The 27,619-nt window shown below is 38.6% G+C and overlaps 2 protein-coding genes across 9 annotated transcripts in view; one reads left to right on the top strand and one right to left on the bottom strand.

Annotated features, from left to right (window-relative positions):
- LOC6726723 (uncharacterized protein CG43427) overlaps positions 1-27,619 on the top strand; it is a 51,755-nt gene that overhangs the window by 9,623 nt on the left and 14,513 nt on the right. For 7 of the 8 annotated variants that reach the window (XM_039296026.2, XM_039296025.2, XM_039296024.2 and 4 more), the window contains exons 3-6: positions 2,115-2,168; positions 12,421-12,475; positions 19,288-19,330; positions 27,227-27,578. In XM_039296026.2, the coding sequence (XP_039151960.1) occupies positions 27,468-27,578 (111 nt within the window). In that variant the 5' untranslated portion in view covers positions 2,115-2,168; positions 12,421-12,475; positions 19,288-19,330; positions 27,227-27,467. The remainder of the gene's footprint in view (positions 1-2,114; positions 2,169-12,420; positions 12,476-19,287; positions 19,331-27,226; positions 27,579-27,619) is intronic. The other variant, XM_039296027.2, reaches the window with a different exon arrangement.
- Positions 19,445-20,199, bottom strand: LOC6726722. Its single transcript, XM_002102097.3, has 3 exons — positions 20,131-20,199; positions 19,762-20,079; positions 19,445-19,703 (listed from the first exon to the last, which is right to left on the bottom strand). The coding sequence occupies exons 1-3, from the start codon at positions 20,197-20,199 to the stop codon at positions 19,542-19,544; spliced, it is 549 nt and encodes a 182-aa protein (XP_002102133.3). The 3' UTR covers positions 19,445-19,541.

The following is a 27,619-nucleotide window of genomic DNA, read 5'->3' on the forward strand; positions in this document are numbered from 1 at the left end:
GCTGGCTCAGAATGTGTATCATAAAATGGAAAAATCGACTATATAGCAGGTGTAACACCATTTCTTTTGTCTTTTCGTTGGCCTTGTGGCTCGTAAATACTCTAATGGCCAGGAACCATCTTATCGGCAGGGCAACTTTCAAAGCAAGCATTAATGGTGAAATGCAATTGTACAGCTGTAAATTATATCATGGAAAGCCACATCACACCGAAAAGAAAACATTTCCATCAAGTTAAAGCCAAAGCAATGGGCCAATGAGCCAAATGCACTTTACATGCAACGGTTCGCTGTTCTTGCAGCTTTTGTCTAGATGAGCTTGAAGTGTCTTAAATTTGTTTTGACTTAATGTTTTCTTTTTCTTGCAGGTCTATTAAGATCAAAAAATGCCACATAACAACTTTCTTTTTAACGTTTGGTCGCCTCTGTCGTCTAATTTACAAACAATTATAATTTTTGTCACGATGTTTTTCCCTGATTGTTGTAATTGCTTGCATTTTTATAAAGCCTACTTGGATGTATTTGTATGTCTGCCTTGGCACTCGGTTCATTGATTAGCTTTTTATAAAGACATTTGGGGGGATGGGGGATATAGCACGTACTATAGGTTTGTTCTGCCGCCATTCTTTTGGTGAAAATGTCTGGCTGGCTTTATGGATTTTTGATGAACGAAGAAAGTCTTTCGACGCCTGACCATATTGGCCAGGTTCCCCTGCCTCCTCCAGGTACGTGCTATTGAATTGGGGCTTAACTGGGTTTTTTGGCTAAAGAAAGTTCGTCGTTCTTCATTCTGTCAATTAACGAGGCGTAAAGTGTTCTAATAAACGAAGAGCACCATGTTTTACCATTTTAAATTTAACAGAACTTCGTAATACCAATATCGGATTGGACTTGTATTTATTTATTCCCTACTTACGAATATTTGCAGAGAACACTTTTGACAAAGTGCTAGTGCTAGTGTTTTTCCTAAGTTCTCACAAACGAATTCCTGAATGGGTTCATCTCTTAACCATCTGAAACAACAATTGAAAAATTTCGTACTTCGTAGGCACGCAATTGAATTTATATCCGCACGCCTCGTTTCCATTTTATGATCAATTTAGTAAATGATGTCAACCCTTTGGGCTCACGGCGTTTGATCTTCACCGAATGAATCTGCGAAATCATCGCCGTTTGGCTAACATTTTCTCAATTACTCTGCGTGCGTCGAGATGTTTCTTCTGTGCGTTTTAATTGCATATTTATTAGCAACTGGCACAAAGCACACGAATATTTGCCCGCTACTTGGTTCTTTCTTAATTTACACATCGGCGCTGCTCTTCCAGATACAAGATACATCTTTGCTTGGCGCCATGCGGGCAATAAAAATGTTTATTTTTGCACCCCGAAATGACGACAACCGAGTTCATTTTCGTTCATCTTAATTGAAAAGGCCTGGGAGAGTTGGCCCCAATAATCCAACGGAAACCGAAACCGCGAAGAACAATTTGTTTGCTGTACAAGTTGGAAGATTTGTCAAGAATATCACTATGACTGTGCTTAGCCTGCGGCATTTCTCGAATAAATGGGAATGATAGTCGTCAAATTTAATTGTTTGAGAATCAAGCAAACAACGCATTCAATCATTATTGATTCGCCGGTAGATGCCAATCTCGCCGATTCTTCGGTGTCTTCTCTCGCCTGCATAATTTTCTGTAATTCTTCACTTGATGTCGAGCTGTCAAATGAACAAAAAATCAACAAAAATAGCAACTATTTCGGTGCCTTTTCGCCCTGCCTGGCTGATCTTCAGGAATTTTGAGTTCTTGGCTGCGCAAAAATTAAAATATCGGCTGCCTAGCTGTCGAGGGTGTTACGCATTTTTGGTTGTGCAAATTATGCAGTCTGTAATAAATTTTTAGAATATTAAAAAGTATGATAAATGATATTATTCATTTGAGCGGAATGCTGAAATCGTACGATGCGCAAGCACCTATTAAATATATTAGTATTTCTTTTGCCTTTATAAACGCAGCCCAATTACTTCATCTTAATCTTAATCATTAATTTGTTCCATCTGTACTTTATTCCAATATAATTTATTCAATGTATCTCTCGATTGTATTATTTTCTTGCAGTTTTTAATTTAGACACCAGAGAATTCGAAGAAGGAAACCTAACTGCTTTGAAAGGTAAGTCATTCTTGTTTTGATTAAAATATGAAATGAAACATAAATAAATTGTAACATTTATAAATCAGTTTGCAATCGAAAGTTAACGAGCTCGGCCATAAAAATGTTCAACTTCTTCAATCAAGAAATAATTCAAATCTCCGTCTTTTATGTGATTATCATTCAAATAAGAGTTTCAACGATTTAGGTCTGTAGGTTTTTGATAATGCGGTGAAAAATCAGAAAACTTTGTAGAGCGTACAATTTAAAATAGTGAAATGGAAGAAGAGTAGAAGTTCAAGTTAAGGCTGCCCCCTAAACAATAAAATGGAAAAAGCTTTTATTTCGATTTTAATGTTTGCCAGACAAGCACAAACGAAAACAATGTACACAGAAATAGAGCAGGCCAAATAAAAAGCCATAAAAACTCGAAACCCGAAAAGAAGCCAAATAGATATATGTATGTAGGAGAAAAATGAAAATGCAATGAAAATTGAGTTATAGAAAGAAGAATACGACGACGAAAACAGCGCTAAAAATGCGCCTCACAAAAATAGAGCACGGCATGTGGATGGAAATGAAGGAAATTAGATGAAAATACGTTCCATATAAATATATCTGCGTATATGCAGCTATATATAAGCACAGGCATATCCGAGATATTTGTAGAGAGCTCCCTGTCTTAGCCAGACAGGAATTTTTCCCGTTTCTTCTGATTTTCGGTGTGAAAACGCCGAGAAAAGGCGTCTAAAAATCGAGAACTGCGTATTTGTATTCTGTTTTCGTATTTTCCTTTTGCTGCTGGGACAATTTGGGAAAACAGAATTTATGGGACAACAAAACTATCAGAATTTGCCAAAAACAAAAACTTCCAATTTACAATTTGAGCATTTGAGAAATCGGAAATATATGGCCATTATACCTGGAATATATTAGGGTATTTAACAAATCTCCAAATCTGTCTTTGGACTTTATTTTCTCGCCTTTGGTCGATGAGTCTTTTATGTCTTTTTCCAAAGTAAAATGCTCAGTAATTCAATAATTTCCCCGATTCCAGTCCCTTCGAGCAAACAAACTCAAAAGGCACTTTCTATTAAATTACGAGCTGAGCATTTATATGCTTTTTAAATTATTCATAAAATAAACGACAAGTTCACAGGTCCACTTTTATGTTACTTCGATGAATAATATGATATGCATAATAATAATTTTTAGATTTTGGTGACACGTGTTTTGAAAGTCAAATTTAAGTCAGGTATGAAAAAAAGTTTGATGGACGTGGGACTGATTTGAGAGGGCAACAAACGTATTGTTATCCATTTGTGTATATATCTTGATGTTTGAATAGACGCTCATCACAGTCATTTTGAAGTTCGTCTTTATTCGTTCAAATCTGTGGTTCTTAGCACTCTTTTATGATCCCTCTTTAGAATTAGTTTTTTGTATTTCAGACGTCGAAAGACTTGGAGTGTATTTTGTTTGCCGTCCAAAACAAATTTACTAAGTAAGCTTTGGTGAAAACAAAACAGATACTCTTTTCTTAGAACTTGTCGTTTGAAGTTGTCAAAGCCTTTCATATTTTAAGTTGGGCAAAACAAGCTGCGGAAGAGGTTATGCCCAAAAACAGGGTACTTCAAAACCCATTCGGAGATGGTCAGGACTTTGTTAAAGTTTGTAATGTAATGAAGGCAGACCTAAGACATTTATATTATATATTATATATAGATCTCTTTATTATCTTATATTATATTATAATTTTATTATCTCCCAGTAAGTGATGGTCCAGGAATCTCCTAATTGAAATATAAAAGATGCATGCCCGTGAAATACAATATTTCCAGGGCAAAATAATCGCAATGAGCCATGTGGCAACGGTAGTGATCAGTTGCAGGAATATTTGAGTGGGGTTATCTGGAGGTTTGTACCTCGGTGATGATGATGATGACGACCACAAACGCGCTGATGACTCCGCTACTCTCCAGTGGCCTGGCCTCTTCGGATCTTGGCTTTCTGGCAGAGCCACTTCAGGTGGTTCTTCACACTCACTTCGGGCCAAACAGTAGCAAAATGGTTAGACTTCATTTGTTTCCGCCAGAGATGGTTTTGTGTCTATTTTTCACCTTTCTCGTTATTATTATTATTATTATTGCCACTGCTTTTGCTTGCTTGTAAACAAGAAATTTTCTCAACTCAATTCCCACGCATATTTCTCGGCGTGGTTGAAATAAAAATAATAGTTTTTTTTTTGTGGTTGTACCAGTCATTTGTAGCGAGTTTGCTGGGGCTAGTGGATTATATAAGGAGATGTCGGAAAATCAAATGCGTTTTCTTGTAGATGTAATTGATAATTTGAAGTTTGGGAAAATGCTGCCCGATAAGTATCTCTGCAGGTAGGTGGCACTGTCTTGACAAGCGTTTTGGTCTCGTGATTCAGCCGATAGCAACGAAAGTTTCCCCTCATTACCACCGTCGCAGTTTTTGGTAGCATTAAATCGCTGTGAATTTGGTTTTCTTTCATTTAAATTAAGCCCCGTCGAATTGGGTCATTTTAAACCGCCATTCTTTCTGTACTCCAACTCCACTCTGGGTTTACGACTTTGGTTGAAAAGGTGACAAGACTCTGGTTTTTAAGAAAACATACAATATTTGCATAGCTTCACACAAAATCTTCCGAGATCTCGATGCTCATATGGCCAGAAGGACAGAAGGATGGACATGGCTAAGTCGACTCGTCGCCTCGCTACCTTTCAACGAATCTAGTATACAGACGAGTAACGGGTATAAACATGAGCGTGTAGTATCGATAAAATTTCATAAATTAGTGAATGCAAAAAAAAAGCGGCGAATGAACAGAGCAGTCAAAGAATATGGAAATGGACGTGCCGATTTCGCATGAATGATTTGCTTTAAATGAATGGACTGAACTGAATAATCTGCATGAAGGCGCATACGAAAGTCGGAACCAAACGTGCACCATTCTATAAATTCGGATTAAGGTACAGACGAAAAAACTTACACAAATTTGGGAACACTGGAATTCAAGATAATCATGTTAATTTTCAGTTTCAGATGTTTCATTGTTTGTGTTTGTTGGCATTTACCTTCTTTTTGGTTCTGATTCGTGAGCTTTTGTTTTTTGCTACGTCTCTTGCCATTTTCTTTCTGCCACTTTTCTGACTCGTTGTCGTTTTAATAAAATTATAAAAATAACCATTTGCTAATTTTTGGTATCGCTCTGCCAAATCTGTATCCGTATCTGATGATGACGCGAAGGTGACAATGATGTGTCGTTCTTGTGCGCTTGACGGCGACTGTGGGCTTCTTAACTTCTAGCTTGATTTCGCACTCCGCTTTCCGGACTTCCAACGAATTTCTCGAGATGATATATGATATCGTATATCGTATAGTTTTCATTGCGACGACCACGTAGCTCGCTTTCCTGTAGCCCAATTGTGTCTGTCCATCAAAGTGATGCTGGGTCGTCTCCCCTGTGCGCAAGTTCCGCATGCAAAGATCTTAGCGGCCATAACTCGAGCTGGCTGGTCGGATGAGTCACGAATCTCGGCTCATCATCCACATGCCGGACAAAACCAGTCTCCTTTTCTTTCCTTTAGGATGTGCTGATTAAAATTTACACACAAGGTCATTGCGGCTGTACGCCTTAAACTCCTTTAGACATGAAAATTAATGAATGACATAAATATTGCCCATCGAAAAAAAAGAGAAAGAGGAGAAGTTAGCGCGATCCTCAAGGCCCATTTTGCTAATCAACAACTGGTTGCTTCAGTTGCACGGAAAAAAAGATATTGGTTTTATATTTTAGCTATTGGAAACTAGTACTATGTATTCGAATATTCGAATGTCTTTGGTGGGCTTTGTAAATTTTAAAGTATATAAGATAGGAAGTTGCATCCTTTAAGTTTATGTGTTAATAAGTTTATAATTGCATATAGTTTTACGATTATTATATATATTCTTTTATTTGAATATCTTAAAATATATATTTTATATTATAAACAAAGAACTATTATTTTTTTCTAACTGAAATCAATTGAGAGGGTATTCACATATATGGATTAATTCTCCAACAACACTTATGTGGATACATAAAGAAAATGTTAGTTGTGATGAAAACACAAATCTTTAATAATCCTTAGGAATTAAACTATTTGTGCTTTCTGTGTGGTTCCTGGAAAGATGGTTCCTGGACAACCGGGGAACTTGAGCTGTGACTTTGACTCTGGATACGATCGGAGGTTCATGGCAAGAGAGCGAACGGCTTCAAATGTCTTTCTGGCACAGCTGCGCATAGAAAATGCTTTTCCAGCAACGACACATTTCTGTCATCATCAATAATGCCGCCATATAGACACTTCTTGTCGCTTGTCGGTCGTCGCTTTGTGGTTGCCTTTGCCCGCCGCAACAAAAGCAACAAGCAAATTGGCACAATTTCTCCTCCATATGCGTGTTATGTTGCAAGCACCGGGGCCTGGTCGTTGCTACCAACAGTCTCCCAGAGAAGTAAAGTAACCGCTGCAGCTGACACATCTTGCGGCCAAAACAGCATCCAGCATCCAGCATCCATGTGCAACTCTCTTTTCAGCTGCTTTGGCCGGCGCTGCTCTTGCAACATAAATTGTGCACAGCTGCCGCAAATCGCTTTGCATACCCTTTCCAAATAAATACGTACTTAGTTTAATACCCAAACGGACGCGGAAGAAGCACGATCGATCCTCTGTCCTCATCATCATATTCATTTTTTGCCAGAATTACTCCCAATTAACATAGCTTATCAGTAAGTAATAGAGTATGTTTCCCTGATATTTGGGATTGATAAATCATTGTTACTATAGAGTATTTGCAGTTCGTTGTCCTTTGAACTTTAAGAGGGAAGTGTTTGGCGACTGATCCCTAATCAAACAGTTAGCGGCGACGCTGGATTGACGCAGGCTTAATGGGCGATGCCGAACCTTTTCATCCCCATTACGCCCCCAGCGACTTCTTATCCCCAACTTCTGCTCCGCTTCTCTTGGCTTTTGGACGAATTGGAGCGCGTGGAGCGCGTGCTGCTCCATTTTTGCAATTGGCTTTGATCTTGCAAGGAGTTCAGGTTGCAATTTCTAATGCAGCTGTGTTGTGTTTTATGGCCATATGTGGTTGAGGGTGGGGCTAAAACGAGCACAGATTTCTAAAATGTCCCACACAATTGGAGAATGGCTAGATTCTTTTCCAGTGCGTTGGTGTAATGAATGAGTGTTTTGCGACGAAGATAAGTTTATTATATCTGAATAGCTCACGATCACATTTTCGAACTTCGGAAAATAAGTAGGAACTAATCTTGAGCTGGCCCAAAATTATTTTCGAGTTCTGTATTCATTCGTTGTTGCCTGGTGACCTGGGAAGCTACAGATCTTTTTACCTTCTACCGAAAATGAGTTTCCGAGTGTATGTGACTATTTCAGGCCAAGCTTCTGTCTTTTGTGGCTTTAATTAACGGTCAACGGAAACTTATGCGCTTTTGTCTACTACACGTCTTGGGTATTTTGCTGATTTTTTCTGCTTTCGCTTTACGTTGTCTAAGGTTACCGTCCAACCGAGTTCCGCTTTTGTGTGGAGAAAGGGTAAAAGGGGAGAAAGGGGCATTTTTAATGTGTGGTTTTTGCATATCGATATGCCTTTCCTTTCTGGCCCCGCCTCCATTTCCAACCATATGCATACTCGTATAGCTTTTTTCGCTGTGGCACGCTGCGATCTCACCCGATATGTCAATGTTCTATATGGCTGACTGATCTGCCTGAGCCAAGCTATAAAAACGAAAATTGCTGCTTTTGTGTATGCCATGGCTACCCAAACGAACCGTCAACTTTTGTAAACTTCCGGTTTTGGGTTCTGCTCGGCTCGTTGGTTTTTTGTACGTCTCCCAGTTTTTTGACGAGACAAAAACTGGACATTTAATAAGGGGGAGCTAGTTGAATACGGATTCTATAAAAATTAACTTTTAAAAGAAAAGGTTAGGATTAGCTACTGGTAGATACTAGATACGTTGAAGGGTTTGTAAAGGGTAGAAGGAATCGTTTCTGACCCTATAAACTTTGAGAACTACAAGAGCTAGAGGTAGTATGTATTTTAATTTGAGTATATGCTTTTGAGTAAATGCTTATGCTTATGAGTAAATATGTTTTTCTTACTACTTTTTGATTATGAGCTCCAATTTGCAAGTTTTTAATCAAATGCTTCAACATCATCGTTTTGCAAATTGACGCAAGTAAGACCAAGACTCGTAGCCAAAACCAAATGCGATCAGGATGAGCAAGCTAACAATGGAAACCATTAAGCTCCGGCTTCGCTTACGTTTCCCATCTGCTCCTCCCCTTCCCACTCCTCTCGCCGCTCTCAGTGATCATCTCGGCTTTAAACAATCACTTTTAGGAAAGGGTTCAATGCACCCGTCAGCATAATTCACTGGGTATCTCTGCGGAGGTTCGTGCTGCCACCGAACTGATGGGATGATGGTGATGATGATGATGGTCATAGTATAGCATTCAAAACAACCGAAAAGCAATGATGGCAGAAAATAAACAACCGACCATAATGACTGCGACTACAGAAACGACAATAACAATAACAACAGCAACTACAACAATGTTGCAGCACTCGACTTATCGGGCCTGTTGCCGCTTGCTGCAAAGTCATCGAAGAGCGGAGAGCGGAGAGCCGTAAACAAGGTTTGTTATGGTGACACTGGCCATATTTGTCTATTAGCCGATAGGGCCACACTCGTGTCTATCAAAACAGAACTCTATGGCTTCTAGCTGATCTCTTCCACTGAAAGTGCTAAGATGGCAACTTCCAGCTTATTTATACATTAATACCCTTAATAATTTCTTCGTGACCAAAGGGCCAAAGTGATAATAAACAAAAACTAAATGAATTCCAAGAAAACCAAATTTGATTACTTGATTTCGGCGAATACACAATCAAATCAAACTTCTCCAAAAGCAGAGATTGCGAACTTCAATGAATAGCTGGCTTATTGAATGCAGGAAACTAAACAACAAATAAAAAAGTGTAATTAAGAGAAAATTAGCAGCGAACCGAACAAAGCCAAAAATGCGCATAACCTGTGCGTGCGATTCGAGTGTTGCAATTGCAACCAACAATTGTTGCTTGCCTCCAATTATCATTTGTGCCGTGTGTGCGCGGATTTCACGGTTTTCTATTGTTTTGCATTTTGCAATATAATGCAGAAAATACATCAATAACGAAACAAGAATAGCGTTGTCTTCTTCTATTTGTGCCAGGGCCGCAGCAACAAGACATCGGTAGAGGCAGAGAACTAGAAAAATAAAATGAAATAAAATAAAACAAGCAGAAAAGTGTGGCCACATCTCGATTTGTTTTTAATCGAAAATCACCATTTAAATAGCTCGCTTATGTCATCGCCGGTTTATTGTTCCTGACTGCAAATGGTGCCTTGTGGCTAAAATTAAACAAACCATTGAAATGCTTAGAAGATGACAAAATACCGCAAATACTTTTGCTCATAATACACTGCAGCTGTTTACTGTCAGCCAAAACAATCCGCATTCATTGATTTCCCAGCTGAGCCAATGAAAAGAACAATCTGATTCATTGAGCACGAGAACATTGCCGAATTGCTAATGGCTTTTGCAGCGTATAGTTTACATGGGCTTTTGGAAATTTTGGGTAGCGAAATTGTCGACATTTGGCCTTTTATTATGCAATAAAGTTAATGTGCCCGAGCCGGTGCCTCAGCATAACCCGTTCTTTCCAGTCGGACAAATCCGAGCCCCTGCTATATTATACATATACATATAAAATGCTAATTGTGCTCAGTTCAGTAATCGGGTGAGTCTGCAGAGGAGACTATAGAATCACTATCCTGAAGAGACCTTGCCCTGGCTTATTATGCATGTGCATAAATTATCGAAACACGTAAATTAAATGGCCAAGTGGATGGATGGCAAGTTGTTAGCCTTTGAATTTGGCAAAATGAGTGTGAGCGTCAACTAGATTCATATTTTCCCCGAATAATTGTACTTTTATTTTTTGAACAACTTAAATTTTGTTGGCGAGATGTAAACAAAAGCTCGCACTTTTCAATTGGATAAAGTGTGCAATGTGCTCAACTTAATGTATGGATCGACGTATTAAGAATTGCGCCTCAGCATTTCGGAATGTAAACAATCCATGCGAAGGGAAAAACATAAACAAAATGTATTAATTAAACTCAAAAAGAAAACGAAAAGTGCGAAATTGTTTACTCAGACCAGAGAACGGAGACGAAAAAAGCCACGCCGAGGCCAGCTGCAAAAATACGAGCGGAATTATATTTACATTTTGGCCAATGAATGAAATACATTTTTCGTTGCCTCTCTTTTGGCGTGGCGTTTAGTTCACGGCCAAGGGGGCGTATGAGTAATAAAAGCAAATATAAACCGATAATGTGACACAAATCTGCCAAAAATAGGAAGAATTCAGAGAAAACACAATTTTAAATGGGGCACTTTTTAAAATCCAATAGTTTTGATATCACCTTGTGTAACAAAATGAAAAATGATTTAAAATTTAACTAATTAAGCACAGAATCTTAAATTTACTCATTCGATTCGAGTGCCGAGTGGGGGCGTGTAAAATAATTTGTCTTACTTTTATACCTTCCACGCATTTTTTATAATCCAGGCTAAACCAACCAACGCGTTGCAACGGTTGGTATGCAATCCTTTTAGTTTTTGCAATGTCATTTAATTTATGTAAGTTACTTTGTGTGATCTTTTTCATATTTTTTTATATATGTACAAATTATTTTGTACAAATACAAATGCAAATTCGAATTCTTCTGATGCGCTTGGTGTATATATACATATGTATATGCATACTTAATGGACAAAAGTCAACAAGAGTCCCAATGCCGCCTACATTTTCCACAAAAATATCGCTTTATTTCAAGGTCTAATCTGACAGAGTTCAAATATATAGAATGGCTTTTATATATATACAAAAATTTATTTAAAATATTTAAGTCAATTTTACAGTCGCAGAGACGTAATAATTAAAGACCACAAATTAGCATTATTTTCTATTATACAAAACATAAATTGTTTAAAGGTCTTAATGACCCATTCGCGCTGACAACGGTTTCGGTTTAGTCAATTTTAAGTTCAGACATAATCAATAATCATAATACATTGATTCCGATTTCATAATTTGTTGATTTTTCAGTATATATGTATGTAGGTTTGCATGGCGAATGATGATAAATGCCGATAATTTCAATGTTGTATAATCCATAATTATTAAAGTTTTTATTTTTTGAAAAAGTTTTTGAAACGTGCAAAGTGAAACTAATATAAATAGTGCACCTCTTAAATTGTGAACGTCAATTTAAGGCTGGGCATTTGGATTTAATTACACGTATTAGTAAAACTTTTAAATTCACGGCTAAGTGTGATTATTTTTACCGGTAATTTCTCAGCAAAGAACAAACACATTTTCTTTTTTTTTTTAGCAAACCAACGCTAAATTGTCATCATGTTGTGTGTTGGTCTGTTCTAAAGGGAACAGTTGTGTTAGCCCGGCTAATGACAATAAAGAAGAAGAGAATATCATTTAGGAACTTTGGAGAGGTTCTGTTTTTCAATAGATCTGCAAGTTGGAGTCTCACAAACAGAAGACCTTTAATAAAAATTTATATCAAATAAAAGATTATTAAAAAAAAGAAACTTTCTGGTGTCAATCAAAAAATGAATAAAATAAAACAAGAGAGAATGCTGTAGTCGAGTTCCCCGACTATCAGATACCCGTTACTCAGTTGAAGCGAAATTTTAAAATTGTTTTGGCATGTCAATGTAAGTTGGCAGAATAAATAATAAAAACAGAAATATTAAAACATTTTTACCCTTTACTCGAAGATTGAACGGCTATACTATACTGTGTAATTACAAGGAACAAATCTTTTCTGTGTAAAGGGTATTTTGAATTTTCTTAAAGAAAATGTTTTATGATTAACTATTTTCTTTTTCTTTTTGGTTGCATCTTTTTTATATTTTACCATTTTGCTTTGAAATTACTTTAAGCGATTAGAGCTTAATGGGTCGCTCATAGACATTTTTGGTGATCACTGACCCCATACGAAAGGGCGTCAAACTGCTGATCACGCCCATTAGCGCATAAAATTCTGGTCACAGTATCTTTTCAGGGAGAGTTATTATTTTGCAATAGTGTTTTCTATAATGTATGCTTTTATTTTTAGATACCAACGAGAAAAACATCGACCAATATCCCACTCAGTAAAGGAATTTCAAAGGGTAAGCTGCCCATATACCTACATACATAGATGTATTAGTGAATATCAAAATCACAATCCCCAAGCATCCACTCAATCGCACAAAATTGTTAGCCAAGGGTCGTTAATCAAAAGACATGAAAATAAAACGCACAGTTTGCCGTCTCACACGGCGCATTGCATCATTAACGTTGAATCAGCAGCTATGAGATACTCTGTGTACTATGCAGGCGCTGGGTTACCTGCCAGATACAGATACTTATAGATCAGAGCGTCGCTCGGCGAGTGCAGCGAGTAAAACAGCGTCAAATTGCATTTAAATTAAATAAAATTAATTTGACATGCAAGCTGTGTTGAGTCGCTGGCTGAACTCAACTCGAGACTTGTCTGCTTTCGACAAATCGTTATGCTTGCGAGTGCACACTAGGATGCAAAATATACCAGCTACGAGATACAAGATACAAACTGCAACTATATACAAGGCAGTGCACATGTCGGGCGAGATCAGAATGCCAGCCAGCCCATTTGAAGAGAAACTTATAAAGGGACAACAGTATAGAGTGCTGAGCTGCCAGGCGCGCAGAGATTCATAGGTGGATTCTGAACGCATTCGCCAGATACAATAGCTCAGGGCTTTGGTACCGTGTGTGGGTTTCATTTAAAAATAACTCTGTAAATGATCTATGTCTACCTGCCGGCTCCCCCTTTTCCCAAGCGAACTCCTGTTCCTGTACACAGAAAGAATAGCATTATAATAGAACACTTTAATTGTAAACTTCTAGGTTAATTGCCAGTTTATTCATACTATCTAGGTATTCTTAAGAGACTTCTTTGATTTGTATGTGTATGTGAAATTAGTTCTTTACAAATGTGAAGGAGCTTAAATTAATATACGAAAAGTGAAAATCTTTTGTTTTGTGTAGTCGGTATAAATCGGAATTTCCAGTTGCATTTTTTAGTGCCGGCTGAGATGATGGCGTGGGCGTTTCTCAGTTTTTGCATTTGGATTTCTTTTTTTGCAACACTTTGTTGCCAGCTTTTTCTTCCGTTAGCTTTTTGTAATTTCTCGCTCGGCTTTGCATTGCCCCGAGTCTTTGTCTTGGCGTCTTGTATGCAAGTAAGTTAGTGGCATCGATTCGATCGAGTTGTATGCAGCACTACGATATGTATCTGAGTGTTCAGCAATGAGTTCGGCAGGCAGCTAAATGAATAATTGCCTTATTCGATGTCATCTCTGGTCCCCGATCGCTTTGATCTCGACATTCGGTGTGGGATTGTCTGATAGAACGGTTTCGGGTGCCTGCAAGGTTAGTTCGCCAATAAAATATGGTTTGTTGTGTTTGGTTTGCTTGTTGGGGGTTTCGCACGATTTAATTGGGTGGATTGTGATCGATATGCTTCCATGCAGAGCGAAGATTGTTAATCGAAACTGAGATTATTTCTATTAATAAAACGGCGCATAAGTGGGCGGAATTGAAATGAGTGTTTTATTTAAGTTTTATGTATTCATTGCATACTTAACTAATAAATAATATGTATCGTAATATTTTGGCTGTTCACTGCCGTTCTTTTACAATAATTTAATTCAATTGCTTATCAATTTGCCGCCTACATATAACATTTTGCTCCTAAGTGGTCACATCAAGCAAACATTCCGTTGCATTTGCTTTGGACTGGCCAATTTTTCGGGTGCCCCTCGCCCCACCCAAATTCAACAGAAGTCATTATTTTGCAATTGGAATTTGCCGTTCTAGCATGGATTGTTTTCGCTCTTTGGAGCTTTGTGATTTGTTTAGTTTATGTGGATAATTTGCTGGGGCGCACAAATTGCAATCCTCGCAGCCCAATCATTATGCACGTTTAATTAACCATGAAGCTCGCAATTGAAGGCAAGGCGTAACCACAAAGGTGAATTTAGCTTAGAATCTAATACCAAAGTCTTAAGCCAGAGCCCGTCACCTGTCGGCTGTATAAGATTTATACTCGCCGCTGCAAACAAAAGCTCGGCCAACACGTGAGACGTGAGAGGGCGCGGCAGAGCCCCTGAGTCAACTGGGCATTCGCAAATTTGTGCGATGTATCTGCAGCTTTGTGTGCTAAGATATATGTGCGATTCTCCCCCGCCCCAGTATCGGCGCAATTCAAAACGCAAACGTAATTGTTACACCCTGATTACGCGACCGCAACGGACCGCAATTTAAAAAGCTAGATAAATACGCTACACAGAGAATGTATTTATGTATGTACTCGGATGGATTGACGAAGGTGTTGGAAAACCAACGATATGTTTCGAGATGTATATGGTAATTCCAATATTCGTTTTCGTAATCTTATGTAAGGCTAACAAATATTACTGATATATTTATTGCACTTACGAAGTTTGCTTTCTTTGGATAAGATCTACTGTAGCTCTAATATAATCAATAAAGTCACTGTCACACTATTCCTTCTCTGCAGAATTAAACGCTTACTGTATCTATGAGTTGTATCAGTTGAAGATGCGAAGATAAAGATACAATCCAACACATCTTGTTCACATGCACTGCGACTAACTTTGGCCGCCGACAGATGGCGCTCCCCGACAATTGTTGCCAAGTTCCCCCTTTTAGGGGCGTAGTGCGTGTGAATGAAGGGGATCGCGGCCAAGCTATAATTGAATGCTTCGTTGGGTCTCTCAAGGTATGAGAGCAAAGGTATTTTGCATGCCAACTGTGGGGGCAGCGGACGTGGGGAGTGAGCAGATACCTTTAGGTTGCAGTTAACTCATGTAATAATGGCACTGGTTGAGGATGAATGCAGTGCGAAGTTAAAGCAGTGTATTTCTCGGGTTACACGTTAACCACTTCTCTGTAAATCACTATCTACCAATCTTTTAATAATCTCAATTACTTACACGTCCTAGTATTATCAGCTTGGTTATCTTCACCAAATATATATATCTATAGCCAAATATAGCAACTAAATAGATAGAAACAACAGCCGAGACACCGTGTGGGATAAACATCTAATGTTTGTTATTTATTTGTTATTTTGCCTGTTAGTTAAACAACGATTTCATATAAACCGGCAAATATCGGTCGCACCACCAAACGCAAAAACGAAACAAAATTGTTCCACTTCAGTTGAAAAACACAGCAAGAAAAGCAACAACAGAAAGCCGAGAATGGAAGCTAGATTCTGCACGCCGAACTTTATATACTCTGCAGAAGTACATTTCATACAATGTATGTATATCTTAAATTAATTTTCCGACTGTTCTTATGTGAGCTCTGTGAGCAAAGTCCTCCGATTCTAATCAAAGTTAAATCGAAATTATATATTTTCAAAAACCTGTGCATATCAAACTAAAATGGCTTATGTTACGACCTTATAATAGAAAGAAGTTCCTTGGGACCGCTCCCTATATGGACTGTATGGTCTCAAACGTCTCATTTACACCGCTACAAGCTTCTGGCAGAAATCCATATACCCTGAGCAAGGGTATAACAAGAACTAGAGATCAACAACTGCACAAAAGTAGTTTAGAGGAAAATTAATTTTGCACGATCATTGTGCTGATTGTACTCATTGAATTGTACTTGTAATTGTGAAAAAAGGGGGAACACTAAACTATTCATTCGAACGAAATTGAAACTAAGTATTAATTGCAAACTGGAACAAGGGGAAGTGCGCGAGCAAATTTAGAAATTTACCTTAAATAATAACAAAAATCAATTCTACAATAGCCAGTGACTCTCAAACTGCGATGTGTTTTTATTTCCCTTAGTTAATCACACCTTTTTTGGCTATCCTGCGAACCAAATAATTTATCTGTATACATTGCCTGTGGAATGCTTAAATAAGAAAAGCCCATTTGTTTATCTGTTTATATTTCATTTTCGGATTTCGCTTTTTTTTGTTGCATTTCTTATTGTCTTGATGGATTGCCATGGGAAAATGATAATGATTTTTCCATAATTCTCAGCAGTGTGTGATTTAAGATTTCTGTGTAGATTCTGATTAGCCACTTGAATATTTATTTACTGTAAGTGGGCATTGCGAAAAAATCATCGCCACATTTTTCCACCTATGCCTCATGACTTTATAAAGTGCACATAATCTACACTTTGAGGCTTAAATTTGTTCTTAGTTTAAACTGAAAATTCAGGATTACCACATTTTTGCATTGATTCTTATTGGGGTTGTACAACGTGTTTGTTGTAATCACTCAAGTTAATGTATGTAAATTAGAGATGAGCTCGAGCTACGAATGGATTCGACCCAAACGGTAACCGAACCTACGACCAAGTTCAAGTGCGCCCCACACTCGGCGGTTTGGCAACGGCCATGACAACGTGGACATGACAACATCTGCTGGCAGATCAGCAATCAAGCTCAAGATGCGGTCACATTGAAGTTATGCCGGCCGGCCGAGAAGGGAGAACCTGAAATCAACTCTGCTTAGTCATCGAACTTGGCCTAATGCAAAACACAGGCAGTTGGCTGCCGACTTGGCGATGACTCAGCCCGGACTGGCAAAAAAACCAAACAAAACAAAGTGAAAGAAGGAAATGTGCTACCAGTTTAGCCCACAGAGCCAAGAGCCGAAGATCGCACACCGAACTGGCCCCATGCCTCTGCAGCTGCTGTCCTACTCCACTTCTTCATGGATCCGAGATTTCGAAGTGTAGTTGCTTGCTGGTAGCTAGTTGTTATGCCCAGTCATGGTTCTCGGCTCCGGCACAAAAGCCCGCCCTCATCAGGCTATAAGGTTTCTAATGAATTTGTTGCACTGCGAGAACGACACTGGTGCAGAGTGGAGAAATGCAGAATCATTTTGTAACCCTAACTGGAAATGGTATAGTATAGTTATTTCGCTAGTAGATCACCATCACTCGATTTAGTTAGACAAACGAATATAAACAGTCAGTAAATATAGCTATAATATATGAGCCGTAAGTTTCTCAGAGTGCATGGACACACATTCCTGCCTCGAATAGCTTTCGTACGTGTTGCGATGCACGGCCCTCAATTAGTTATTAATATAGCGTGCTGAGCAAAAATGTCAGAAATGTAAAATGATGACAAAATCCGCCCCCGCTCCGTGAGTTGATTAAGCCCGCATCCAGCCACACTGGCCACTTATGTCTGCGAGGGAAGCTCATCCTCAACCTTGCCTCCATCCGCATCCTCGGCAACCTCCAGCAACCCGAACAATGTTTGTCTGTCTGGGCTTTGACAAAACTTAGCATGTCATGTTGTCATTATGGTTCCTTGCCCTTTTTCCCTGCCTCGGAGGCCCGCTCCCCCATTACATGAGCGGATCCTTTGGCAGGCTTTGTTTGTCTACTACTTTGTGCTGTGGTTGCTCGTCGTGCCTGCCTGCAGCCGGATATTCATGGACGTTATAGACACTTATCATCGGTTAAGGCTTCACGCCTTTTGTCTCAGGCTCCGCCAAGATGGCTTCAGTCTCCTTTTTAGCACCTTATTCCTTTCGAGATCCGTCTCTGGTTATTCCAGCATATTAAAGTTGTCAAAAGCCCTTGGCCAACCTCCCTTCTACGCGTCTCAAAGTGTTGTACCACATTTGCGGAGAGCATACATAACCTTTTGGTTTATTTTACAACAACTAAAACTTCCCATAAGCTCCTATTATCGATTAGTTAGTGCTAATTATGCTTTAAGCCGCTATCTTAGAGGTGTTCTTAAATGCAAACGAAGCGTACATACTTTGACTTCATCAGGATCATTGCAGTATTATTGTCCATTTCATAGACTTACGCATATTTAGGTCGCGTTCAATCCTCGAGGTCTATATCAAGAGTTCAGACATTGTGCCCAATCACTGGCATATACGGGACTGGGAGCAATAAAACTTCATAAACTGCAAACTGTGTCAATGGAACACAAAGAGTCGTCTTTGTTTATGCCCAAGTTGGTAGTTCTCCCCCAACTCTTCAATAAAAATCGTAATAAACGTGAACAAAAATCGTTATTGATTTGAGTCTGCAATAATTTGATTTGATTTTCAGTTGATAATGCCAAGAGGCGGTAAAAACAGCTTGCGTAACCGTGGAACCCACAACACCTTGCAACATTTGACCACAACCAAACGTGTAATATCTCGACATTCGACAGAACTACAATAAGCTGTTTATTTACAAATCAGTTTGTGCTTAAACTTTGGCATTTCGCAGCTTTTATTGGATACGTATGGGCGAATTGGTTATGAAACGGTGTTGGCCAGTGCACACCCAAAAGTTCAAGTGTATGACGACACGTCGTTGGTTGCGCTCACTAGAACCGCCGTCTTGGATTGCCGCCTGCCTTGCCTAACTAGCGGAAAGCAAAAACATAACAGTAAAGTAAATTAAGTGAAGCCACACACCAGAAGCAGCCGCACCAGCAGCGGTCCGAATGCAATGCGGGCAGAATGAGAAACCGGACAGAGCCGGGTCTAAGACGAGAGTAAATGTTGGTCTGGACTCCAGAGAGTCAGAGAATGGAGAACACAGACATGGGGCTGGCTGACACATAGCCAAAGTGGCTGACCTCGAGAACTCCCGCTTACGCTAGAGGCCAAAGAGATCGCTCAAATGTATCTGTATCTAAATCTAATTCTGTGAGCGGTCGCTCGTCGGATTCTTGTTCCTTTTGCCATCGCTTTGGGCTTTTTTTTTACCTATGTCGAATCCATATGTCCAAAAGTGGTAGCTTGTCCACGAGTGGGCTCTTTTTGTTGGTGGCACGCAGTTGTTTTTGTTTATCTTTCTGCTGGCAGAATAGACTGACAATAGAATTTCCATGTATTATTAATCATTAAACTAATTATAGTATTGTTCTTTCTTTCAGACCTTATTTTTAAAAGTGACAATAACTTAACTATAACCAATCGGTAAGTTGCGTTCTTGAACAAATCTTTAAATCGCTCAATGCGTCTGTTATAATCGACTTAAAATCAAGTGTCGTGTAAACTTATTATATTGAAAATACCACAGACTATCTTATGTCATAGCGACTTTTTGATCGCATAAACAACAGCTTACTCTTTTTATTACAACAGTTAATTTACATCGATAAGAAGATTAAAATTTGCTGGGAGACATTTAATAAGATGAGAAGTTCTCCTCAAAGGCAAATCGTATGCCCGTCGATAGGAAAAGTGTCTTACCAATGTACCATTTTATCTGTATTAAGTATTCCCCAGTGGGGAGTGGCACCGGAATCTGTTCTCCTATGATGTGCAATCCCATTATATACACTGGACCCTGTAAAACAAATTCGTAATTAAATTTCCTGATATGCATTGTTCAAGAGTGCGCATACCATATAGGGACATGTGAAATTCAAATTAGAAAAGGATTTTAATAGATTAAAAACAATGATGACTGGCGGTTCATAGGGCTTTCGCAAAAATCGACAACCATCAAAGGAGATGTTGTAGAGCCACGGCTTAAAGCCATTGGCCCGCTTGAAAATTTGGCCATGGACTCGAAACTTTGAGACTTTTTTAAGCACCGTTCCATTAAAACTCAATGTCGTTGTGCCCCTTCGAATTGCCTTTAAACGACACTGATGCACGGCCAGCCAAGTTTCATTCACTGAATCACACACAAAGTTGGTAAACTTAAATCTGGAAGCATTCTAAACGAAACAAGTAATTTGGTAAACCAAATATTATTTTTATGAACCTACAATAGAACCAAGTTCGAGGGCAATACGGAAGAATAGGACTAAATATAAAACGTTTGAAACGGTCCCCATCTCGTCGACTACTAAACAAATCCAAATCATCGTTTTCCAATAACTCAATTTGTATACCCTTTAATTAAGAAGTATACTAAGTTCAATGAAAAGTGTGCAAGAGGTAGCAGAAAGCGTTTCCGACTCCATAAGTTATATATTCATGACCAGTCTGTTCGTATGAATGTTGAGATCTCGAAAACTGAATAAGTATGCCGATTGCAGAGCTGTAGATTCAGGACAAGTTTATTTCAGAAGATTGCTGCCCACCTTACGCCTACAAACCATTCCAAACTTTAACACCCACACTTCCGAAGATATTTTTTTTGACATTTATTTGACATTTGTTTTTATTTTATCATTGCTCTTCTTATTTTCTATCGATGGGACAAACAACTGTCGTTCTTTTTTCTAATATATTATTTTCCAAACGGATTTAAATATGTCCACCTTGCACTTCCACTAGCTAATTAACGGGTATCCAATAGTCGAGAATCTCGATTATAGTGTTCTCTCTTTTAATACGTGAATAATTATAACCATTACACATAGATTAAAATGCCTAATTATATTCATTTAATAATTAAAAACTGATTTAAGTGAGACCTATTAGCTCTAAAATCTAATCGAGTTCTCAATCGTTTCGGAAATGACCTCATACAGTTTGGAATATAGGCCAGGAATAATAATATCACTTTAATTTGGTTTGCTACAAACTAGTTTTCATTTTGCAGAGATAATTGCACCTAATGCATGCAAATGGTATTTCAGAGATAAATAATCCACATTATAGCCAAATGGGAACAACATCATAACATCAGTTTTAATTTAATAGCATAGAACTCCTTAGGAGGACTGGAAACTATTAATACATGCATTAGACCCTAAATTCGTTTGTACCAGTAGTTCGAGTAGTACAAATCGTGCTCCAAAAGATCCATTGGGATCTGTTGTATGTGCATTAAAATAAAATTTGATTTGGCTTTATGCAACACGTGCCTCGCACATGTGCAGCATAGCCATAGACAGATATTTTGGAGGCGAGGTTCCATAGTCTGAGTGGGGTGCGGATGTCCAACGAACTACCGGACATCCAAGCCTGAAACTACTGACAAAGCGTTAGTTTTGCTTTAAAGTAAATAAAATATAGGTTGGAATAATAGATAACGATATTTTATCAGGTTAGCGACTGTTATCGAAATTGCACATCTGTTGCTCACGACTCTCTGACGTCGTTAACCGTGGTACCCTTCGTCACTACGTGGACTGCTGTCCACAGTGATTAAGCATTCTGTCACGCCCTGGTACAAACTCAATTCTTAAAGCTGCTATCCATGTATGAAATTTTAATTTCAGCCAGAAAACGTTCTTGGCAACCTTTTTTCTGGGGCGTGTCCCATGGCTGCGGAGCTCCAACTTCGTGGGTGTGTACGAATGTAAATTTTTAACATGTAAGTAATTTTTAATGCAAAAAAGAATTTTAAACCTACTCTTGAGGCGAAACGCGAAATGGATCAGCCAGAAAAGTGACCGTGTTTCTGGTCGACGGATTAATTGAAACTGTATATCAACAAAGGTAGGGAGCCGTTCCAATCGAGCTTTAAAAATTGATTACTGTTTCTCGAAATGTTCGCCAAAGAAATTTCGTAAATTCGTCACAGATTGCAACATGACTTGCCTAAAAGGGAACGTATCTTACCGATGTACATACATTTTGTTTGGCTTTTCATTAATTTGCCTATTTCTCCACAGTTTTCAGAGAAGGACAGCAATAGTTGCCAATAGTAGTTGTCACAGTCGAGAAGATACAAATTGAATCTCGAAGCCAGAGGTATTTCTTCTTTGTACACGCTATCTTGCAGATACAGATGGCGATTGTTAGATGCAGATATAGCTATAATTTTACGATTTCAATTCACCGCTGATTTCATATCTGCGCAGCGAAAGTGCATGTCTGACTTATCGATACTAAAATTTTAATGAACTTATAATTTTGCGTGTCGAATTGTCAAACAGTTCGCGCTGGGCGTGCTTTCAAGATCTACGCTGAAATCACGGCAGCGTGATAATTGCCCGGTTATGTTCGATGTACTTGCATTCCGATATTGCCTTACTATGATTGGAAAGGCAACAACGAAAACCCATTCGAGACTTCAGTTCACACTTCACTTTCCATCTTATTGTTTTCTGACCACGCTTGAAAAATATTTCAATTAATGCAATCGAAAAACATGAGAGAACGCTGAAGTCGAGTTCTTGGGCTATCAGATACCCGTTACTGCGATAAAAGGCATGAAAATACATATCATTATAAGATCAGAAATGCTTTTTTCTTCCTCTTACATACTTTTCTTCTAATCTTGTTGATTGAAGAAAAGCAAATATTTATTTTTCAATTTTGAAAATTGCAAAAAAAAAAGAAAAAAGTAAATATTAGCATGAATATAAAAATCTACTTTTTCATTATTAAATTTTAATTTTTCATCGTTCCAGCTTAAAATATTTATTTTGATTCGAAATGCTTTTTTGTACCGTTTTTAGGTACATACATATAGTATGAATCTAAAATCTAGTATGAAGTGGGCCAAGTTAGTAATTGGTTTCGTGGCTATAAAAATAAATAAAAGAAAAAATGAGTTTCACTTTTTACCAATTCAATCAATGTTTCTTGAAATCTATAAAAATATTTTCAGTTTTTCATTTTGGCTTCAGATCTTGCGCCATAAATACATAAAGATTTGCACGCTATGCATTTGAAACGAGTTTATATATTAAATTGTAATTGCGGCTTGATCTTATTCCGAATTGTATTCTTTGTAAATAGTGTATTGAAGACGTTACGTTTTTGCCAAATGGATTACTGAACTGAACAACTTTATTCTTTACATTTTACTATAAAAGAGAATAAGATCGGACCTGATGATAGTCACTTTGTGCTAGCGATCAAATAATCTAGTTACCAATAGTTCAAATACCCTTGATTGGCTTCTATTAACCTCACACCGTTGCACAACTCCGGGCAAGTGAAATCGACAGTTGGAAGACGTGTACACGAAGTGCTTTGGCATGGCATGTCACATAGTGTGTTGGATATCTTGCGGATACATGTAACACGAAGAAAAAGCGTTCATTGGAGCGCATGGCGTGGCCATCGCCCCGATTTATGAGCCAACCCACGTCACAAGCTGCTGGGATGGGAGGCTGGTAGCTCGGGGATCCGGTGGATTGGACACGCTGAGCGATGGCTGCACATCAGCGCCCACAAAACAACCAGCGACACTTTCAATCGTGCCCCTCAAACTCGGATTCGGACTCAGATTCGTGCGCGGTCAGTAGATTAAAACGGGACAGGAAGATGCACAGTGGATAATACATAGATATTTGTCTAGTTTATTAAATGACACAACTTTATTTTACTGTGACTTACTTTAAAATTTGTTATTATTTTAAAAATAGGTTAAACGAGAAAGGAAGTTAACAGCGGCAATTCTTTATGATCAAATACAACGAAGATAAGTTTTTCGTTAACCAACACACATTTTCTTTTTGAAAAGTTTCCCAAAATCTTCTTTGGGGATTGGATAATGATTTTGACAAATGAGGTATCAATATATTATGTTTTGTTCTTTATGTCCACCAGTTCTATTAACACAAAATTCTTACATTTTTATTTTGACACTTTTACCAGTTTGTGTATCTGTATGATCGGAAAGCCTCAGCAGATTATGATTTTCAAGTGTCTTGCGCTTCGTCACTACTTGAGATAGTGTCTACATTGGTATTTTTCTGTTTAAGGTAAACTTTTTGACCAATCTACTCGTTGGACAAATTTTCTTGATTATAGAAGAAACTCGGTTGTATTTATTGAATTAAGACCGCAAACACTTCAATCATCTTATGTAAATATAAATCTCCCAGGGATGCATTTTAAGATTTTGTCTGCAATTGTCTTGTCAATTTCTATCAAACAGCATTTTGCCACGCCTACTCTAACGCCCACAAAAACGTTTTGAATTCAAAAGAATTTCGAAATGTCGCCGTAGCTGATTATTGGGTATAAAAGTATCCGAGTTCCTCGACTATCTCACTTTTGCGGATATTTCTTGATTCATTTGACACAACTTGACAATCTAAAAGTCATTAGTGTCAGTGAAAAGCGATTTTCGTACGGCGACTCACCCCACACACCATGTAATTTTATTTTTTTTTTTACAATTTTTAAAGTTGCCCACAATTTTAATTTAAAGTTTCGTTAAAGCGACTTTCTAGATGGTCAACCGCATCGCGGATAATCAAAAGTGTCGCCGGTTCCATTTAAGTGTGATTTTCCCTTCGTCATACCACAGATTTCTTTGGTAGCTTCTGGTATGTTGAGTACCACTGTTACTATTTGTTTTCTCCAGAGAAAAACACAAGCCTATCCATTGTTCTAAGGCAAAGAGCTGCGTAATCTTGATTTTACCGCCTGATAAGGGAATACGTTTGCCCCTCTCTAGATTGAAATCCCTGATAAATATTTAATTAGATATTTTGCTGTTACAATGGACCGGGCATTGTTTGTTTGATGTATTTTAAGTGAAAAGTAGACAACGATCGTCTTCTAAACCGCGCAGCTCTGTTTGCTTTTGCATTACTTGTTGGTAAACAAGAAGCAAAAAGCTTATAGCTATGATTGAGTGACTGGAATTATGGGGATTCAAATTAATCTGAAGGGAAGAGCTTATTCTTCTTAACATCGTTAATAAAATAGGTGAACTATCTATATTGGACTGAAAGACTTTTACTTTTCACTTTGTTATATAGTAAATAAAGTAAAATCCAGTTCTTACCTAAGCTGTGAATAATTTCTAGCAAAAGAAACATGCTCATTACTGTGCGGGTCTATTCGTTTCGTGACTAACGTGAAAATCGGGTTCGAATCAAGAAAAACTATAACTACCTTTTTCGTGTTGGTATAAAAGCACCAATTGGATACTCAAATTGACTTAAAACTTCTGTGCATTTGGTCAACATTTTTAATAAAAATGTAATTATTGTTTATTTAACAAAATTATATCTTTATTTTTAAAGCAGTGGATCGAACCGGAACCTGGTTTAAGTATGGCAACGAACCGGTTCGCAAACCGGAAAAAGCCCTGGTTCTAATCTTAAGCTAACATTTCTGCTTCCTAGTTCCTAAAAGCCTTCTCCTCGTTTGTCCCATACGCAAGTTCGTAAGGATCGGTGCTTTGAAGTATTCTTTGATGCAGCCAATCGCCACTTTGTAATACTGCGGTTAATTAGCTTTAATTGAGGCCCAAAGACAACAACAAGGACAATTGCGAGGAATTTACACTCCGTTCTTCGGAACAGAGAATATTCCCTCAATATAAAGACACTCTTTCATTTCACGACATCGCCTTTACTAATTAATTCTGCATTTCTAATCAAGAGGCGACTTAAAGGGGCCGCCTTGGCTTTGAGATGGGCGCCACTAAGATGGGATTTGATGCTGATCTTTCTTGAACCATATTTATCTAATTGCATTTTGTTCGCCTAATTATTATTGTTAATTCGTCGACACTGGCAAGCGAGGCAGCCTCGCGAGTGTTGGCGAGTCTCTTATGTAAAAGTTAAATTCCAGTCTTTTCCTCTCTGTTGAATTTTAATTATTGCAATTTGCTGCTGCCATCGTGGCCTGGTCATTAAAGTCACTGAAAATGTTGGCTGTTTGTGGCCGGTTTGTTGTGGTCGATAGACTATATTATCGACCGATCACCTTGCAGAAGTATATAGTTTAGATTTCCGAATATAAGGAGCATAGTCCAACTGCAAATTTCACAATTTTACGTTGCAAGCCGATATTTAAAAAAACTTGCATCCTTTATTTTCTACCCACAAGCGGAATTTTATTTTACATACTGCAATTCTGTTCTGTGTTTAAAGCTGCAGTTGCATTTGGTTAAAACCAACCAGCCGCTAATTATGAGTATTGTTTACATTTGCTTTAAGTTTGTTGTCTTCTTGTAGCAGTTACTCATTATATCAACCCGGGTTGATAGCCTCGTCAGTCTTTTCTTCTCCAGTATTCTGTGCGGAGAATTCTTGAAGCCGTGTCTTACGCTGAGTCTTCTAAATTGAGTGCTATAGCTCTGTCTGTCTGCAAGACTGGGGTGCTGAAGAAGTCCGCATATTGTACGTGCTGAACAGTTTCGATGAAAGTTCGCGACATAAAGAAAATTGGTAAACCAGATGATTCCAGATGATTGAAAAATATTTTTAACACATTTGACAAATGGGACATTACAAAGAACCCCTTGATTATCTGAGCGGCAGTTTTTATATGTTTGCTCTTCACGAAACGCGAAGCCTTGGGAGTTGAGTATTCAATACACCTGGCTAACAAGTAAGACAAATACAGACCCAGTAACTGTTCTTCCCGATGGCAAAAGCCCGCTCTTTTCGCAACCTTTTGAACCAAGTTTCTAAGAAAAACTCGAGGAATGCTGGGCTGCATTCATAAACAAGGTCGTTACACGACGGGAAAAGTAGAAGACCTAATAGTTATTAATTAGTAGGAGGGAATGAAAATCGTAGCAAAGCGATTTTCAAATACCGGGTCACATGGAGTTAATGGTGGGTAGAACTATGCGGATGACTACGTGGCTGGTGGGCTGGTGTATGTAAGATGTTAGCTGGGGCACGATGATTGCTGTGGCAGAAGTTTTTCAGATTGACCCGCATACCAGCGTGTGGGTCCCAGGCCAGAGCGGCATCCACTCAGAGAGACGGTCGGGGAATCAATTGCACTTTGATGACTGTTAATTAAACTTCGCAATGCACTTTTCGAGCATTGTTAGGCTATCGTCGTCCGTCGCTCGAGGAAATGCTTTCAAGTTTTTGTGCAGATCCATCACGGATGCCGTGCCAGGAATTAGCTCAGCTCACGATGACACCTGCCCACTTGAACAGCTCCTACCGGGGGTTAATGGTTCATAGATGAGGCCATCAATTCCCGACACCAGATTATCATGCTTTCATACTCAATATGGTTTTATTTGTCTTTCAGCTAATGAAATTGGACACATCCGAAGACCTCGCCCGATGTGCGTGGGAGCTGGCGCATCGCCTTTGAATCGAATTCAGAGACATGGTGAGTCATTGACCAGAGACCAAGAAACCCGCGTAGGAGTTCGCTGTCATGTGAGCAGAGATCAGTCAACAAACACAACATTCAACGGAGGGCGAAATTGCAGCATAGATCAGACGACACATATCCACAGACAGGTTGAACCATCGAGGAGCTCCAAATGGAGGCCACTGATCAGGAGGTCGTGCTGGAGGGCAGGGAAGACCTCATGTCCACATCGGCCACGTCGTCCACAAATGGCGGGGACACTAATGGTTGCGGCAAAAAATTGGTGAGTTTTCCCTTGCGCTTAAACCTGCCCACCATAACCAT

The sequence above is a fragment of the Drosophila simulans genome, chromosome 3R (genome assembly GCF_016746395.2).
Source record: "Drosophila simulans strain w501 chromosome 3R, Prin_Dsim_3.1, whole genome shotgun sequence".
Lineage (NCBI taxonomy): Eukaryota > Metazoa > Arthropoda > Insecta > Diptera > Drosophilidae > Drosophila > Drosophila simulans.